The sequence below is a fragment of the Dryas octopetala genome, chromosome 4, assembly GCF_963921425.1.
Source record: "Dryas octopetala chromosome 4, drDryOcto1.1, whole genome shotgun sequence".
Classification (NCBI taxonomy): domain Eukaryota; kingdom Viridiplantae; phylum Streptophyta; class Magnoliopsida; order Rosales; family Rosaceae; genus Dryas; species Dryas octopetala.
In genome coordinates, this window is record NC_141369.1 from 19,170,302 (window position 1) to 19,188,306 (window position 18,005).

General features: G+C 38.4%; 3 protein-coding genes across 4 annotated transcripts; 2 read left to right on the top strand and 1 right to left on the bottom strand.

The window, feature by feature from the left end:
- On the bottom strand, window positions 1-2,668 carry LOC147287731 (Glucose-methanol-choline (GMC) oxidoreductase family protein). Its single transcript, XM_086242174.1, has 3 exons — window positions 2,572-2,668; window positions 314-1,829; window positions 1-227 (listed from the first exon to the last, which is right to left on the bottom strand). Exons 1-3 carry the CDS (start codon window positions 2,666-2,668, stop codon window positions 173-175), a joined length of 1,668 nt encoding a protein of 555 aa, XP_086098300.1. The 3' UTR covers window positions 1-172.
- A 372-nt stretch (window positions 2,669-3,040) lies between these two features.
- LOC147287732 (DNA-dependent metalloprotease WSS1-like) lies at window positions 3,041-6,283 on the top strand. Of its 2 annotated transcripts, none has more exons than XM_086241779.1 (5): window positions 3,041-3,181; window positions 3,627-3,809; window positions 3,897-4,092; window positions 4,807-5,262; window positions 5,878-6,283. In XM_086241779.1, exons 2-5 carry the CDS (start codon window positions 3,655-3,657, stop codon window positions 6,058-6,060), a joined length of 990 nt encoding a protein of 329 aa, XP_086097905.1. In that variant the 5' UTR covers window positions 3,041-3,181; window positions 3,627-3,654; the 3' UTR covers window positions 6,061-6,283. The 2 variants fall into 2 exon arrangements, with proteins under 2 accessions (XP_086097905.1, XP_086097906.1); XM_086241780.1 differs by having other exon boundaries at window positions 3,091-3,201.
- A 3,195-nt stretch (window positions 6,284-9,478) lies between these two features.
- LOC147287733 (mitogen-activated protein kinase kinase 4-like) lies at window positions 9,479-11,197 on the top strand. The gene has a single exon (XM_086239880.1). The coding sequence runs from the start codon at window positions 9,833-9,835 to the stop codon at window positions 10,889-10,891; it is 1,059 nt and encodes a 352-aa protein (XP_086096006.1). The 5' UTR covers window positions 9,479-9,832; the 3' UTR covers window positions 10,892-11,197.
- Window positions 11,198-18,005: the final 6,808 nt, after the last annotated feature.

The following is an 18,005-nucleotide window of genomic DNA, read 5'->3' on the forward strand; positions in this document are numbered from 1 at the left end:
TGTACTTATCATAATTTCTGTCATTATGAAAGAATGAATCAACAGACTAACTCTCCTGACAGCACCATCTACACTGCATCTACAGGAAATTACAGAAGAACTAAACAAAGTAAAGCCAACCAACAGCACTGAGTATGCCACAGTTCCTTTCAGGTCAACAGATTCTAGATGATCAATTGATCATTTTATATCCCGTTCTCTCTTTCGTTAACTTCTGCCCAACGAATCTGCCCAAATTAACCAAACAAAATAGTCAGTTTTCAATAAAAATTTTCTTGTACAATGACTGTAAACATGATTTGAAGACACTTACCTCCCAAGCATCATAAGAGTAGCCTGAGGATTTGTCCCTGGTGAGATACCAAAAGTTGAACCATCAACGACTCGGAGTGCATCAATACCAAGGACCCGGAAATCACCATCAACCACCTTCCCCACAATGCAGCCCCCATGGTAGTGCCATATGGTGCTAACAGTGCGGCGGCAGAAATCTGCCATTAGCTCATAGTTAGATTGGTCAACAGGCAATGCAGGTCCAACAAACCTAAAATCTCTACTCCCAAACCAGCCCTGGAACTTGAAATCCTCCATAGACCGGGTCCTGAGCATATCACCAATCTTGCGAGTCCCATTTACACACTTTTGGACATCCACTGGGTTGTTGAAGTAATTGAATCGAACAATAGGATTCACCTTGACATCTGTTGAAGCCAGCCTCAGAGAACCAACTGAGAGTGGCCCAACAATCTTCTCCATGAGGGTGGCCACAGTGAGATACAGAGGTGCAGATGGTGTCCTAATGAACACAGAGCGTGCAGGGGATGCAAAAGGGATAACATTGGAGGCTGCTTCAATGTATGCCCCTGATTCAGTAATGCCAACCACTTGTATCAGTGAGTGCTCCAGTGGAATTGGTGGCACAATTGAGATGCCATTTCGTGGATTATCGTAGAGGTACTGCCCAACATAGGGAAGGTGATGAGCCACTGGAATCCCCCAAGATGAAAGATAAGGCCGCGGGCCAATGCCACTCAGCAGAAGTAGCTGGGGACTTCCAATGGCACCAGCAGAGAGAATCACTTCACCATGTTCACGTAACACTGCGTGGTGGTACTTCCCCATTCGGTCACGAAAAACAACCCCAAATGCAGACTGCCTTGACACTGAAGATGAAGTAGATGAAGCCAATAGAATCCTTTCCACATTGGCATGCACAACAACCTTAATATTCAATGGGTTTGCATACTTGAGAAGATCAGCAGCACTATGTCTCCTTCCCAAAGTATCAAATGTTGAACCACCTATCTTGGTCCCCACTACATGATCAAAACTAAACCCATTATAGGGATCAACACCTGCTTCCAATAACCCATCTCGAACTGCTGATTGCCAAGTCCTCAGCTCTGGCCTAAACACGATTGCCCTTTCAACCCAGTCATAGGACTCATTCACCATTCGAAGATCCCACTTCATACCGGACTTATTGTAAAATTCTTGATCTGCACGACTATAGAAACCTGCATTTATGGCACTGCTGCCTCCAAGAATGCGTCCTCGGACATTTGGGACACCATCTTCAGATGTGAAGGCTTGTGTAGGTGAGTCAAAGGAGTTGACATCCATGAGTGTGGCCAAGAAACCTTCTTGGGTCATCACATTTCGATTGCCAAAAGCAACACCCCCTCGTTCAAGAAGAAGCACTCGAAATCTAGATGATAGTGTCGCAGCCAAGGGGCACCCAGCAGTGCCACCTCCAATGATTATGTAGTCATAGTAGTCTTCGGATGGGAATTCTGTGGCATTGATAACAAACTTGAGGTAACTTGGCTCTGTGAAAGACAGAGAAGAATTAGCCTCTGTCTTGTTACAAAGGGGCAATTAAGCAAACATAGATGGAACAAAAAAATACAGTATGTGCCTCGGAAATCAAAATTACGGTAACTTGGCTCTATAAAGTCATAAAGAAACTGAGAAGAATTAGCCTCCGTTTGGTTATCAAGAAACTTGAAGCAAAAATAAACGGACAGAAAAGGAAATTTCTTAATGTCTATGTTGGTTTTTTGCCAAAGATAGATTACTGTAAGTTAAGCAACTGGTTGGATTGGGCTCGGTCAAGCAGAGAGTTTCATTTTCTTTGCACTTCTTAGCTACCAAACAGAGAAACCAATTGAGAATGGGTTGAAGAAATACAAAAAGACAATCCCATAACACCAGAGGGAAAGAGAAGTAAATTCATATATGGGTAAGAATCAGAAAACAGAAAGGGTTTGAAAAACAATCCAAACAGAGAAACCCAAAAATTGAGAATGGGTTTGAAAAACACAAAAAAGGCAATCCCATATATGAGAGGGAAAGAAAGGAAAATTCATATATGGGTTAGAATCACTAGAGCAGAACATATCCTCAGTTTGGATTCCAAGAAAAAAAGCAGACAAAAAAATGAAATCTTGTCAGCATTTCAACCACGATTTTCTTCTCTAGACTCTACCCACAATTTCTCATAAAACAAACAGCGAATTGAACCACAAACAAAGAAGAAGTTGGTACGATTTGAAGGAAAAAGGAGTTTACCTTGACGAGGCCGGTGTGGCCTGGCATAAGCAACGATGGCATTGAAGAACATCAAGAGCGCAAAGTTCTGTAGACATCGCCAAATGGGTACCGCCATTGTTGAGGTTTCTCGGCGTTTCTTGGAGGAGAGAGAATTTTCTTGGAGAGAGAGAGAGAGAAAGAGGCTCTTTACAAGTAGTAGAGAGGAAGATAGTGTCTTTTTGGTTAAAGATTCAGTTGGAAGATCGTTATTTAGAGCGCCAAAGAGAAAGAATCGTCTGTGGCCAGAGTCCGTGTCGCTCATCTGCTTAAGCCAATCATCTACTGTTGAATTTATATGGACCGAGACTTGTCATGGAATGGAGGGGTAGGAACGTAAATTCGCCTTGGGTGTGGAGTCAGTGGACTACCTCATTGCTACGACCTCGTTTAGGTCCATAACCTCATTGCCACGACATCGTTTAGGGTCATAAGACTCATAACCTTATTGCTACGACGTCGGTTCTGGCCTTCTTGCTGCGAAAGCAAGAATTCCTTCCACTTTCAGGTTCTCCTGGTTATTACCGTCGTTCGTTGATTGGCTGTCAAAGGCCTACCAGCGTCAGCTGAACAACGAGCACGAGAACCTCAGGTCACTCTCTTTCTCTCTTTGTAAGTTTGGAAATTGGGAATAGACTATAAATACCCAAAATTTAAAATTTTTGTAGAGAACTGTATATGGCATTTTATCTGCAAAATTTAGCTGATTAATCCGACTTGCAAAAGAGTGAATTTTTGGAGATTAATTATCAGGGCTTTGTGAGGTATAACCAAGGCAGATTAATTATCAGTGTAATTAGCTATTTGAGTCCATATATCCTGGCAAGTTTCTGAGTTGTTGAAATTGTATTAAGCAAGAATCATTTGCTCTTTCCTGTTAATTAGCAGTGTAATATATGTTTTGGGTTGTGATGATAAAAAGGAAGAAGCTTTCTTCTTGTTGTTTCTCTATTTCATTGTTAATGAACATATACTGTTTAATTTTTATTTCAAAGAGCACACTAAGTAGTTGTTTTTTTTTTTTTGTTACTATCCAGAGTGTAAAGATTGTTACTTTGAGTCCATATGGATCTTAATGATCTTAACAAGGTTTGGGAGATCAAACCACTCAAGAAAATTGGAGAAGAGGATGCAAGAAAAATTCTTGAAAAGGTAGCAAAACAAGTGCAACCCATAATGCGCAAACGTAAATGGAAAGTCCAAATCCTTTCTGAATTCTGGTAGTGTATATTTTCTTTCTGCTCTTCCCTTAGTTTTTTGTGAGTTATTGTATGTTTCTGGTTGTCATCTGCAACTTTGGAATGCAGTCCTGCCAACCCATCTCTTCAGGGGCTAAATATTGGAGGCGGTGCAGAAGTTAAGCTCAGACTGCGGAGGCCAAACAACGAATGGGATTTCTACCCATATGAACAGATCCTTGATACAATGCTGCACGAGCTCTGCCACAATGAATATGGTCCTCACAATGCTGACTTTTACAACCTTTTGGATGAGATCAGAAGGGTAATTATCTTATCTTCATGCTTATATCATATATGGCACTCGGTTTTCTTACAGTCCATATTTCTAGAGCATCATGCATAAATTTTTCATAGATGGTCTATAAATTTAAGCTTTAAAAGGTTAAGAAGTTGTTTAAACAGCTTATAAATAAGATCACCAAATATTTGTCCCCCCCCCCCCCCCCCCCCTCGAATTTCCTCTTTCTTTAAACATTCAGTTTAATTTGGCTTCACTTAGTGAGTACTTTGGGTCATTCATAAGTTCCAATTTAGTTTATTCATAATCACCATCCTTGCCACTGACCCCATCGCGTGGGGTTGGCCACATGAATTCTCGTCTTCCATTCTCTTCTATTATGTGCAGTATCTCCTATTAAATATAATTTTTGGGTCTTTTCGAATTACTTATTCCAATTTACTTTATTCTAAGTTCTAAAAGGCTCAAGTAAAGCCTTTCAATTATTTGGGTGATGATGTGCTGTAGATTTCGCCCATAGATGAAAAAGTTATATTCACAGTACAATTAATTGGAGGCTTTTTATGCTCTTGTCTAGTTTATTTTTCCTGTTGCTCTGAATAATAAAATGAAGTCTTCTCATAATCAAATTGCATTTACTTTAGCTGGTATTTTCTGTTGTTTTTTTTAACTTTTTGTAAATTCATTCTTTATAAATGATTGTCTGTCACTTTATTCAGTTCCCATGGTTTTCTTCAGGAATGTGATGAACTGATGGCTAAAGGGATTACTGGCACTGGGCAAGGATTTGATCTTCCGGGGAGACGTTTGGGTGGTTTCTCCCGTCAACCCCCTCCATCATCTATGCGCCAGACAGCCTTGGCTGCTGCTGAAAACAGAGCACGGCGTGGAGTTCTATTGCCATCAGGTCCTAAGCGTTTAGGTGGTGATACCAATATTAAGGCTTCTTTGAGCCCAATACAAGCTTCTGCTATGGCTGCAGAAAGGAGACTACACGATGATTTATGGTGTGGATCCAAGTCTTTGGAAGGTGACACTGAAGTACAGGGGAATGCTGGGACTTCTCAAAGGCCAAAATCTTTCACATTTACTGGTGGCATATCTACCCAAACTTCTATTGAACCAAAGCCGGGTCAGGAAAATATAGATGATCAAGGAAAGTGGCAATGCAATATGTGCACTTTATTAAACGAGGTAAAGTTATACATATAATTTTTTCAAAACTGTGAGTACAAAAACGATTTATTGCTGTAGTTGTTATTATTATTGTCATTCTTGTTGGAGCTTGATTAGTTCTTTACAGACACACACACACACATACTTAATATATCACTTGTATTGTATTAATGTTAGCATGTCACACTGTATTCCATAAATTACTCATTTGCTTTCATGCTTGAAAATTTATGTCTTTGACAGGGAAGGTTTTTCAGTGCAAAACTTGCAGTTGCTTCTCAAGCTGACTGCAGTTAAATAGTTGAAATTTAATTTCGCTGTTGGTGTTTTGGGAGGGGGGGAGGACAGTACACTGCTGTTATAATACAGCAGAACAACAAAGAGTTCTATTGTCATTGACCAAAGGATATAAGAGTCCCTAATCCTACAAACATACTTTATTCCCCAACCTTGTACTGTCCTAGGGTTTGATGTTAGGATGTACTAGATAAGCTTGGTGAGATTTGGTTTGCTTGTGTATTTTTGTTTAACTCATCTTAGCATCCCTCCTATCTGTTGAATATGCATCTCTCTCTTTCTGTCTGTACATGTGCAATAATGGATGTGCATTTTAACATTTTGATGTTATTGCAGCCACTGGCATTGACATGTGCAGCCTGCGGGACCTTAAAAGATAAAGCAAATTTTAAGGTTTGGTCGTGCAAATTTTGTACCCTAGAGAACAGAGTTGGGATAGATAGATGCTTAGCTTGCGGAGAATGGAGATACTCATACGGCCCCCCTGTCTCTTCCAATGGACCTTATGTTGGCACCTGAGAGAGAGTGGATATGAAATCTGCTCAGAACTGTTGCAGAGTTATGTAGAATACTCGTATATACATACTTCAATACTCACACATACAATAAACTGAAATCTTGTAATGAATTATAGTGGAGTGGTCCATTTTGATTGTACAGATATGGCATAAAAACTGAAAGCCTATGATGAATTACAGTTGAAAGACCCCTTTAGCTGGTATTACAGTTAAAATAATGCTTACCCTTTTGGAGTGTCTGTTAATATGACGATTTTTTATTATAACATTCACATTTAGACTGTATGCTGTGCTGCCGACTGAGCATGTTGCAATCAAACTTTGATATTTGATTCCAAAATTTTATTCAGCTGTCCCTTCAATCAAATTTGTAAACCACACAAGTCCAAGTGGGAATCTTCTTTGCCGAACGAGTGCTGAATCATTCATTACTTTATTAATTTATTTTGGTTTTGTTTTTATGTGTGGGTTGGAAACTGGGAAACACAATTTGGTGCAAGTGTAACCAAAGGAAATACAGATACCAGCATATTCCAGTCCACAGGTGCATCTTATAGTATGCAGAAAATATCTGTACAAGTGATGGAATTTATCTAAGTGTCCACAGATGCATCTTTATTATAATGTAGTCCGACTATTAAAGTGATTTACATAGCATATATATCCACTTTCAAAGTTTTTTTTTTGCCTGAGTTGATGAATTTGTTAAAGGGTTGTATTTGGCTGGCCACAGCATTCAGAGGATGTTTGTTGTTGATGCCAGTAAGGATGTGCCAGACAATGAAAATGGAAGGTGATATAACAATACCAAGACGAAATGCTAATGTTAGCTTCTGGCACTCAAATATCATTTTCTAAATGCTAATGTGGCCTATAATTTTTCCAATGGTAGGTGTCTAGGTGATATGACATTATCCTTTACACCACCCAAATGTGCTCATCACTAATCTTACTGTTACAGTAAATGCTAATTATTTTTGATATATGAGTTCACTTTGAATTTCATTTATTTATATTATTTAAAAAACTGACATCATTATTACATCAATTGGTGACTAAAAATAGAAATAATTGGTTATAAGAGAACTGGCTAACCTAATGGGTAAATTCAAGTTACTTTTGCCAACTCCTACTTTTTTTTTTGGGGGTTGTCCTTTTTGATAACTTCACCATCAACGTTTGTATTATATTTAATTATTTATGTCCAGCATGATTGCATCTTTCATTAATTTGTCTTAGAGGGAAACTGACACCCTTTTGGAGGGGAACTTAATGTTCGATGAGTACAAAAATGTCAAAATCTCAGCCCCCTGTTTCCACAAATAGACCAACCCCAATAAAGTCTAGTTGCCTTCATGTACACACATATAAATAGACGTATCAATATCTGTTTTAGTAATTGCCACCCTTTTGTTGACTTATCTATGCAATTGCAAATTTGCAACTTAACCTACTTTACTTGTATATGCATATCTTCTTTGTCCTTTGGGAACAAAGAGAACATGATAATTAGATATGCAGATTATCCTCTAATAAAAGGGATTAGGATAATAGATTAATAGCCATCACCCCATGTGAACCATACATTAATCATGCATGTAGTTGGGCAAAGTAGCTAAGTTTCTGTGCACGCATATATGGCATTTGGAATGTTGTGGAATGTGGACCATCTGGATATCACAAGCTTAAACTAAGCAAAGTAGGCAGCTACAAGTCCACAAGCACAAGGTGAGGCTGCTCGTTTGTGGTGGAGGGCTGCTTGGCTTGCTTGACGGGTTCTCTTCTATGATAATTAGCAAGAAGCTGCTAGGAAATGAAAAATCTCTGATCTCTGGAAGACTGCAATGCAATGAAGCAACCACCAAGTTACCAAGAAACATCCCAAAATAGTAGAGGCTGGGCACGAGGGGCTGACTTAATGGAACTCAAAGGCAAAGTAGGATTCAAAGTGAGAGAAGAAAGGAAATCTGAAAAAGTCCACTGCTTTATTGGTTATATACGGAACTTATAAAGTCATGTTATTTTTAATTTTTTATCAGACCGTGAATTTTAACGACATATTATATTTATACACGTGTCATTAATTTGAAGCTAAGCTAAGCTGTGGAATAGACTATGCTGGAATGGCAATTGTCAAAGGCCTGTGATACTTCTCAAAGTCAAGGCCTATCTGTGTCTTAATTTTTTCCAAGCAATGCATACATCTTGGGAGGGTCCAGACAGAGACCGATTGAAAATAAGCTAATAATGTACTCATGTAGACTTAGTGTGAAAGCAAAAAATTAATATATACTATTTGCTTGCTATCAGTATTTATTATTATGAGGTATTTATTTCAGCTTCAATATTAATGTGTCAAACTGACCATTGCACACGTTTCACATCCAAGGAACAGTTTTGACTTCTGAGTCATTACTAGCTCCTCATAGAATGTGCGCTTGAAATTAATTAATTACAGTACAGAAAAAGCAAGCCTATTAAACCTGTGAATATGCATGAACGCTATGTGTGTACACATATTATAGTTGTCAATCTTGATATAAAAATGTCAACCATGCGGTCCATGCCCTTGTTATTTAATATGATTTTAATAATAAATTTAAGAATTAAGAATGATTTAAGTAATTAGATTACCTCACTTCTAACCTCTCCACTCTCATTCACATACTGAGCACTTAACTTCCACTATTGAATGGACCTAGCTTGTATTTGGGTTGGGTTGGGTTGAGATACAAGCCCAATGATGATGAAATAGTGAGAGAATAATTATTGAATAATCATTATTGATAATCCATGATTACAATAAGTAAGATGATATACTATGGTGATTAATCTGTGTGATAGTTGCTTCATTCATTCAATCCAATGATATTGTAGTAGTGGTAGCCCGGACCCCATGTAATCGGAAAAGAGAAACAGCCCTATATATTGGGTAGGGCCAGGCCTCAGTTCACCTTTGCTTGACCGCCGGCGGGAGCAAACTTGCGCTACTCCAGGTTGTACGCGTCCAATGACGAAGGGCAAATTAGGAATAAACGTACCCATTCCTTTATTACAGAGATCGAAACGCATGAGATAATAATGGTACGGAGCGCACCCGATAATTCCCGCCGAATTTTATTTTATCTGTTAAAAATTTCCACGAGATACCCGATGTCGGGAGAGTCACGCGCACGCACCGTTTCACGCCAAAAAACACACACACCTACGTGAACGGAAGCCAAGACCGTGGGGTCCACCTGGGAACAATACGGATTCTGATTGGTCCTTACTCCACACTCTCTGGGACGGAGCGTGAGGCTCGCTTTCGGCTCCTTCCCCCACCCTTTAAAATCTCGATTCCCTCTTTTGATTGCTACCGCTCTCTCTCCTCCCCTCTCCCTCCATCTGACATTTACCTCCGCATATCATCCACATCACCATTTTTTTTCTCTCTCTCTCTCTGGAATCGTTGTTTTTTTTTTTTTGGGCTTCTCTCATTTTCTTTTTCTCGCTGTTTCCTCCTCTTTTCGCAGAAGTCTCCAGTCTCCACCAATTCATCGAAACGGAGGAGGAACAAGAAAAAAACGACATCCAATCCAATCCATCCATCAATCACTCAATCAATCAAAGAAACGAAACAAACTTGATGACTACTCGTGATGATCGTTACGATCATCATTCGCAATAGCCAGAGAAATTTGTCTCTCTGTATATCCTGTGCGATATAAAGGAGAATCTCAATCGAGAAAGAAAGAACCGGTTCCTGAAAACCCGACCCGAAACTCAGAGCCATGAGACCGATGCAACCACCGCCGGGCACAGCAGGGCCCATGCCCGCCAGACGCGACCCAAGACGACGTCGTCACGACCTGACCCTCCCGCTCCCTCAGCGCGACGCCTCGCTGGCGGTCCCACTCCCTCTCCCACCTCCAGGCCCAGGGTCGGCCCAACCGTCCTCCTCCTCCTCGAACCACAACCAGCAACTGATCAACTTCAACGAGCTGGACCGGTCGAACCGGATTGGCAGCGGGACCGGCGGGACTGTGTACAAAGTGATCCACCGGCCGAGCGGGCGGCTCTACGCGCTGAAAGTGATCCACGGCAACCACGACGACTCGGTCCGCCGTCAGATCTGCCGCGAGATCGAAATCCTCCGTGACGTGGACAACCCGAACGTGGTGAAGTGCCACGACATGTTCGACCACAACGGCGAGATCGAGGTGCTGCTGGAGTTCATGGACGGTGGGTCCCTGGAGGGCAAGCACATCGCGAACGAGAAGTCCCTCTCCGACCTGGCCCGCCAAATCCTCTCCGGCCTCGCCTACCTCCACCGCCGCAAGATCGTCCACCGCGACATCAAGCCGTCCAATCTCCTCATCAACTCCAGGAATCAAGTCAAGATTGCCGATTTCGGGGTCAGCCGAATACTGGCCCAGACCATGGACAACTGTAACTCTTCCGTCGGCACCATAGCCTACATGAGCCCTGAGAGAATCAACACGGATCTCAACCACGGCCAATACGACGGCTACGCCGGCGATATCTGGAGCCTTGGGGTCAGCATCTTGGAATTTTACATGGGTCGGTTTCCGTTTTCCGTGGCTCGGGGCGGGGATTGGGCCAGCTTGATGTGGGCTATTTGTATGTCTCAGCCTCCTGAAACTCCGCCCACTGCTTCCAGAGAGTTCAGGCATTTCATCTCCTGCTGTTTGCAGAGAGAGCCTTCCAAGCGCTTGTCGGCGGTGCAGTTGTTGAGCCACCCGTTTATCTCCGGCAACGGCGGAGGACACAGCCAGGTCCCTCAGAATCTTCACTCGCTTCTACCACCGCCGCGCTCTCTTTCTTCTTAGCTAAGCTAGTACTTACTTTCTCTTTTCTTTATTTCTGTTGGTTCTGCTTTACTTTGGTTAATTTTTTCTTCTTCTTTTTTTTTTTTCTCTTTTTGATGAAAAAATTATGATATTGATCATATGATTTTGTGTTTTTTTGGATAATGATGATGGGTCGGATTTGATCTTAGGAAGGAATTGGGGAATTGGGGTGCCTTTGTTTTTAGTTTTTGTTAATCAAATCTATCACTCGATCAACTCAATCAATCTGTCATATTCAGTCCTTGATAATGTGAATGGTTTCCAGAAAAGGGAAATTTGGCTTCAGGGACTCTCACTCTGCTCTTCAAATTTTGAGTAATTAAATTCATTTTAGCTATTATGTGATTGATTGGTATGTTATGGGACTCATTGGGTGTTGGTTTTTTGTTGACTGCAAGTTTCTTTGCCGTTTTCGGTTAAAATTGTTTTGGTTGGTATTTCTGGGAAGAATCAATTGTGAATCTTTGAGCTGCTGAGCTTATTGTGGATGTTTTAGTTGGGTGGATTAGATCTGCTGCATTAGATTTGCCTTTGTAATATCAATGCACGAATCTCTCTGTCTATCATCATGGAGATCACAGGAAAAGGAAAGTTGCAGATATTCTATTCTTTGTTAAAAAAAAAAAAGTTTTGCTTTTGTCTCTCCCTCCTCTCTCTGTCTGGAGCTTTTATCAAAAATGGCTTTTCCTATCTCTCTCTCTCGCTCTCTGGAACTGTGTAAATTGTAATGGCTGGGCTACATTGAGAGAGAGAGAGAGAGAGAGAGAGAGAGAGTGTGTGTTCATATGATTGATGAAGTAGCACACTGGCATTTTATCACCATAAGCAGCAAAGCAGACTATCTATGATCAGTTTTCCCATTGCAGACTCTGAAGCTTCTTCTTTTATTAACAAGCAAGAGTGGTAGGATTTTTGTAGATATAATCTCTCTGTAGATGAGAAGCTGCTAATTTGTTGCCAAACGTTTAGACAACTAGATTTAGATGATTCTCTTTGTATGGAATTAAGGACATAGTTATGATAATAATAAAGGGCATTAAATGTAAGAAATTGCTATTGCTACCAAAATTTGTACTTACTATTAGTCTCTAGCTTCTTATTTTACTACTACTTTGAGGGTGTTTTAAAGCAGCAATTAAAGAGTAGACACCAACCATGAGCATGTGTTGGCTTACCTGTCATATAATTGGGATTTAGAATTGTGAGAATGGTTATGGTGTAGTACTTCTAGTCTTAGAAGTGTACTCAAAATTGGAAACTAAGATGTAAAAGTGTACTCAAATTGGCATGTGGGACTGTGAGAGAATTGATGTAGCACAAATCTTACAGTACCATTAGTTAATGATGCTAGCTAGGTTTGTGGACCTAATTGTTACTTTGAGATTACCTATTACAAAGCAAAAATAGACAGGCTAGTCTATAACTAAAGTGGGGTTTGTCCTGCACCAGAATAATTTTTGAGACGCTTTTCTGTAACTCTATCGGAAAAGCATGAGAAATGCAATGGTATTATGCCAGACATTTCATAAGCTTATATTCCCTATTGGGTTAAAATTCACTGCTCTCTTTTCCTTTCGATCATTGTGATATTGCTGAAGCCATTTAAGTTATTTTAACTTGGAATTGTGGTGCATGAATCTCCCTCTTTAATGTCACTGCATATTTCATGGGAAAAAGGTAAGATAAAGCTGCATGTGTTTGTGCTATTTGGATCCCTTCCTTTACGTACACTTGTTTGTCTATGGCTTGTGCGTGTGTGTGAGAAAGAGAAACTGAGAGAGAGAGAGAATTCACGTAATGACTTGATGATTGATTCACATCTATTCTTGGCAATTGGCATGCCCAACCCTACCCTTGAAATGAGCTACGAAAGATTTAGTTAACATAAAAGCGGATAAACTAAAGTGCTCATCAACAAGTGCGATCGTGCGATAAACTGACAAACTAAAGTGTTTAGTAATAAGTGCGACGTGCGAAAAACTAAAGTACTTAAAATAAGTACGAACTAAAGTACTTAAAAATAAGTATAAACGTGCGATGTTTGCACCTAAAACGGTATGTATAAATTAATAAAAGCATATTTTAAACCGACAAATTAAAATACTCAGCAATAAGTGTGAACATGTGACAAATCGACAAATTAAAGTGTTTAAAAATAAGTGTGAACGTGCGATAAATTGACAAATTAAAGTGTTTAAAAACAAGTGTGAACATGCGACGTTTGCACCTAAAATGGTACGTATAAATCAATGAAAGCATATTCAAAACCGACAAACTAAAGTGCTCAACAATAAATGCAAACGTGCAACAAACTACATACTTAGAAATAAGTGCAAACGTGCGATGTTTGCACATAAAACGGTATGTATAAACCGATAAAAACATATTCCAAATCGACAAACTAAAGTGCTCAACAATACATGCGAACGTGCGACAAACTACAATGCTTAGAAACAAGTGCAAATGTACGATGTTTGCACTTAAAACGGTATGTATAAACCAATAAAAGTATATTCTAAACAGACAAACTAAAGTGCTCAACAATACATGCGAACGTGCGACAAACTACAATGCTTAGAAACAAGTGCGAATGTGTGATGTTTGCACTTAAAACGGTATGTATAAACCAATAAAAGTATATTCTAAACAGACAAACTAAAGTGCTGAGCAATAAATGTGAACATGCAACAAACCGACAAACTAGAGTACTTAGAAATAAGTGCAAACGTACAACGTTTGCACCTAAAACGGTGTGTATAAACCAATAAAAGCATATTTCAAACATTATGACAATTATAAACAGGCAATGAATATTTTTAACTCCGATGATAGAAGTATTTAACCCCAATGTGGATTGGTGGAGGCTATGGATAAAGAGGCCAAAAACCTTGATTTTATATCCCTGTTATAATCAATTGGCTTTGATACCATGAACAAATTAAAAATTAATTAATCAATCAATCTCAACTTGAACTTTATAGAAGCAGCTATCCTTTTTTTTTTTTCTTTTTTTTTCTCCTTCTCCTTCTCCTTCCTAATGAGCTAGTCTGGTTAATTGATACACTTGGATTTGTAGGCTGCATCAAGAACGAAATATAATATTTGTCAATCACATGTAATTTCAGATGTCCCTATAGCCTATATAGCCAATGCCCTATATAATAGCTAGATATCATAGGATTTGTAGCCAGGATGATATAATCATATGGGTTATCACATTATGATAGTTTATTTACCTAACTAGTTGATTTCCCTTAATTCTAGCATATTGTGGGGAACAATACTTGGGTTACCCTTTGGGGTACCTAAAGGTCACCCCACCTCCCCAAATTATGATTTCGGCAATGTCGGTGCATAATCGAAACCGTTCAATTTTAAGATAACATATTAAAGATCATCTCTACAAAAAATCAAATCAATCGGAAATCGTTTGGTTATATAACTACTGTCAATTAAATATAAAAAATCAACAGTTTGGTAAAAAAATCATTCTTTAATTGAAAATTGTTGATTTTTTCTATTTAATTAACAACAGTTATATAACCAAACGATTTCCGATTGATTTGATTTTTTTGCAGAGATGATCTTTAATATGTTATTTAAAAATTGAACAGTTCCGATTATGCGCCAACATTACCAAAATCATGATTTGAGGGGGGTGGGATGACCCAAATATTGGAGAAATTATTATGTATAACCGCTATATTGACACGTGGTATAACCAGTTTATTTGTTATAATATGAGTGGATGTTATTAATACTATACCCTACTAATATAAACACATCGTCCAATAATACCATTACACGTGGATTGGTTATACCACGTGACGGTATATCGGTTATACCCTATAATTTTTCCAAGTATTGTTCTGTTGTGGGTATCCTATGATATGGTTATAGATTTCACAGTTTCAGTCTTTCAAGTTTCAACTAGCTAGGGTGACAGAAAAAATTAACCCTTAATTTAACATAGATCATAATGCTAAAGTGATCTTCTACATTTGTCCTTAATGAGAACTGTTAAAATGAAATTTTATGAGATCACATCAAGTAATACAAGTGAAACTGTATATGTGGGAGGGATGAGGCAAGAGTAGGGATCTTATGTTCAAATGCTATTGGAAAAACAATTTAAAAACGAATAACAAAATCGCCAAGTTGAAGGTTTCTGAAAAAGAAAAAAATCTGCCATTTTGTGATTTATACCCAGAATTTTCTTGGCCAACAAAATGAAGTCAATGGAATAATGAAGTTGGAGCAAAAAAAAACCAAGGAGAATATATACCCCAAGATGGGTGGAAAGGTCATAGAAGAATGAAGTAAAACGAAATGGGAAAGCTCAAATTTTGTGCAAGTTTATTGGTCTTCTTTATATATAGTATCACCATTTGTCACACACTTCAGCAAGCATCAAAATTGAAAGGGACCAAGTTTAGATCATAATTCATAAAGAACAAGATTTGAGGGATTTTTTTTGAGTCCTGTAGGTGTGTGTAAATCATACTGTAAGAAAGTTACCTCTTTTGTTAATTTTCGTCAGAGTAGAACATTATAGTGATTTCAACCACAAATGTGGGGTAGAGTCCATATCCTCATACTATGACGTTTAGGCTTTTAATTTAATAACTATTAATGAAAAATTACATGATGTGGTTCTAGACATAAACGCACACGTACGACGTACTATAGGCAAAGCATCTATTTCAATATGAATAATGTTATATTTACTACATTCTTATATCACATTTTTATATCATCTCATGTGTCATTATTTTATTGCACAGAGTTTTTTTTTTTTTTTTGAGTTTTTATTTTTTATTTTTTAGTGTCCAATGTATAAATGTCATGTAAGTTGGCATATAAGGTGGTATAAAATTATGGTATAAAAATGTGGGATATCTAGCCTTTTCTATTTCAATATACTCCAAGTCAATCAATTTATGATGTAGGGGTTGGTTCATATAAAATCTTGAATGAATGATACAAGCCATGCCATTCGAATACGTGGGCCGAGTTTGATTGAGTGGTGTTTTACCAACTTTATATATATATATATATATATACATAGAGTTTTAAGTTTGAGATTTCACATTTAGACTTATTTGTATAATTTTTCATGAAACTTACTCTATATTGTACTTTGATAATTCGAATTGTCTATTTTTTTTGTCTCAAGTGAAAGATTGTGCTTACAAAAAATTAGGTTAATCAGAAACTATTTGACCGTTAATTAAATGATCACCATTTTAACTGTTTATCGAAAATATTTTGTTCGTTTATTTATTTGATTAAAATTTGATAGTTTAATGGTTTCCAATTTGCTTAATTTTTTATAGAAATAATCTAATTAAATAATAAAAAATTTGAATCGTTGAAATATAATATAGAGTAGATCTATATTAAAATTCCATAAATAAGCCTAAATATAAAATCTCATACCGCACCCTATATATATATTGTCATATAACAATTAAGGTAGTTGGTAGGTTGCCATGCACTCTCTCCTAGGCTACTTATTTGTTAAGTTAAGTAGTTAATTTTGAACTACGGCCAACATGCTTTGACTATGGCCAACATGCTTTGACTATGGCCATGTTTGATAAGTGCAATTGTGCAAAGAGTCCATTAATTATAAGGTACTAACAAAATAAAATATTAACTAAAACTACTCAATCTATTTTTATTAACTTGCGGACACTATCTACCAGCCAAAAAAATAATATGCGGACACCTTCCAAAAGAAACGCATCACAACAAAATCAACTACACAAACAGCCCAAAACTGATCTTCTTCTTTTCTTTGCCAAATCGATCTCTTTCTTCAACTTTACCAAATCGACAATTGTTCATCTTCACTCACAAGCATCGTTCTGCAACTCCAAAAAAACTGCAGTTTCAGTTCACAAACTGCTTTCAGTTCACTTTGCAGTTTCAGAAACTGCAGTTTCACTTGTAGTTAGTAATTGCAACTGCAAGCCTGCAGCTCCAATAAACTGCAGTTTCATTTACACTGCAACTGCAAGCTTGCAACTCAAATAAACTGCAGTTTCAGTTCATTTGCAATTTATGAAACTGCAGTTGCAACTCAAATAAACTGCAGTTTCTGAAACTGCAACTGCAAGTCCACAACTCCAGTAAACTGCAGTTTCAACTCTAATAAATTGCAGTTTCTGCAGTTTCAGTTCACTTACAGTTCCAGAAACTGCAGTTTCTGCAGTTTCAATTCACAAACTGCAGAAAGTTCACTGTAAAACTGCAATTTTTTATGCAGTTCTAGAAACTGCAGAAAACTGCAGTTTCAGAAACTGAACTAAACAAAAAAATCAAGAACCTAAACATAAATCGGCGAAAGGGCTCGTGCAGATCTTGCACTCCTTGCCGTAATCGGTGAAGGGGCTCGTGCAGATCTTGCACTCCTTGTCGTAATCGGCGCGCGTCAAGCCGACGTAGGGGTTGTCGCCGAGGCACGACTCGCTGATCAGGAAGTCTGAGCTCTCGATCTTGCGACGTCGTCCAGATCGAGCTCTCTTCTCTCTCTCTTCGCGACTTCTCAGACTTCTCTTTCTCTCGGATTGGAAAACCAGCTAGCTTATAACCACAGCCGTATGGAAAACCAGCTACCTTAAACTTTGCGCTCAATCATCTTCGTCGGAGATCAATGAAGAAGATGGATGAGTTTGGGTGTGGCTGTGGCTGTGGTTGAGTTTGGATGTGAGTGTGGGTGTGTGAATGCAAGTCTGTGTGAGCTATAGTCTGAATAGAGTGTACATGCGGGTACAATAATGATACCAACTCAAAGTGACCTGATTGTTAATAAAATTAACCTAATTGTTATATATTAACAATAATGGTATTAGAAGTTAAAAACCATAGCAAAGATGTAGTAATGAGTAATTATTTCTTGTGCAAATATGAATTAGAATGGTAGGTTTCTCATTCTTATGTGTAACCAAAATTTACTAAATGGAGATTTGCATTTCAGAAGAAAGAGTTTCCCGTTTCCCATTTCCCATTTCCCATTTCCCATTTCCCATTTCCATGCCCTTTTTTTTAACTTTATAAAATTATATCAATCTTATATTTATACTTGGAA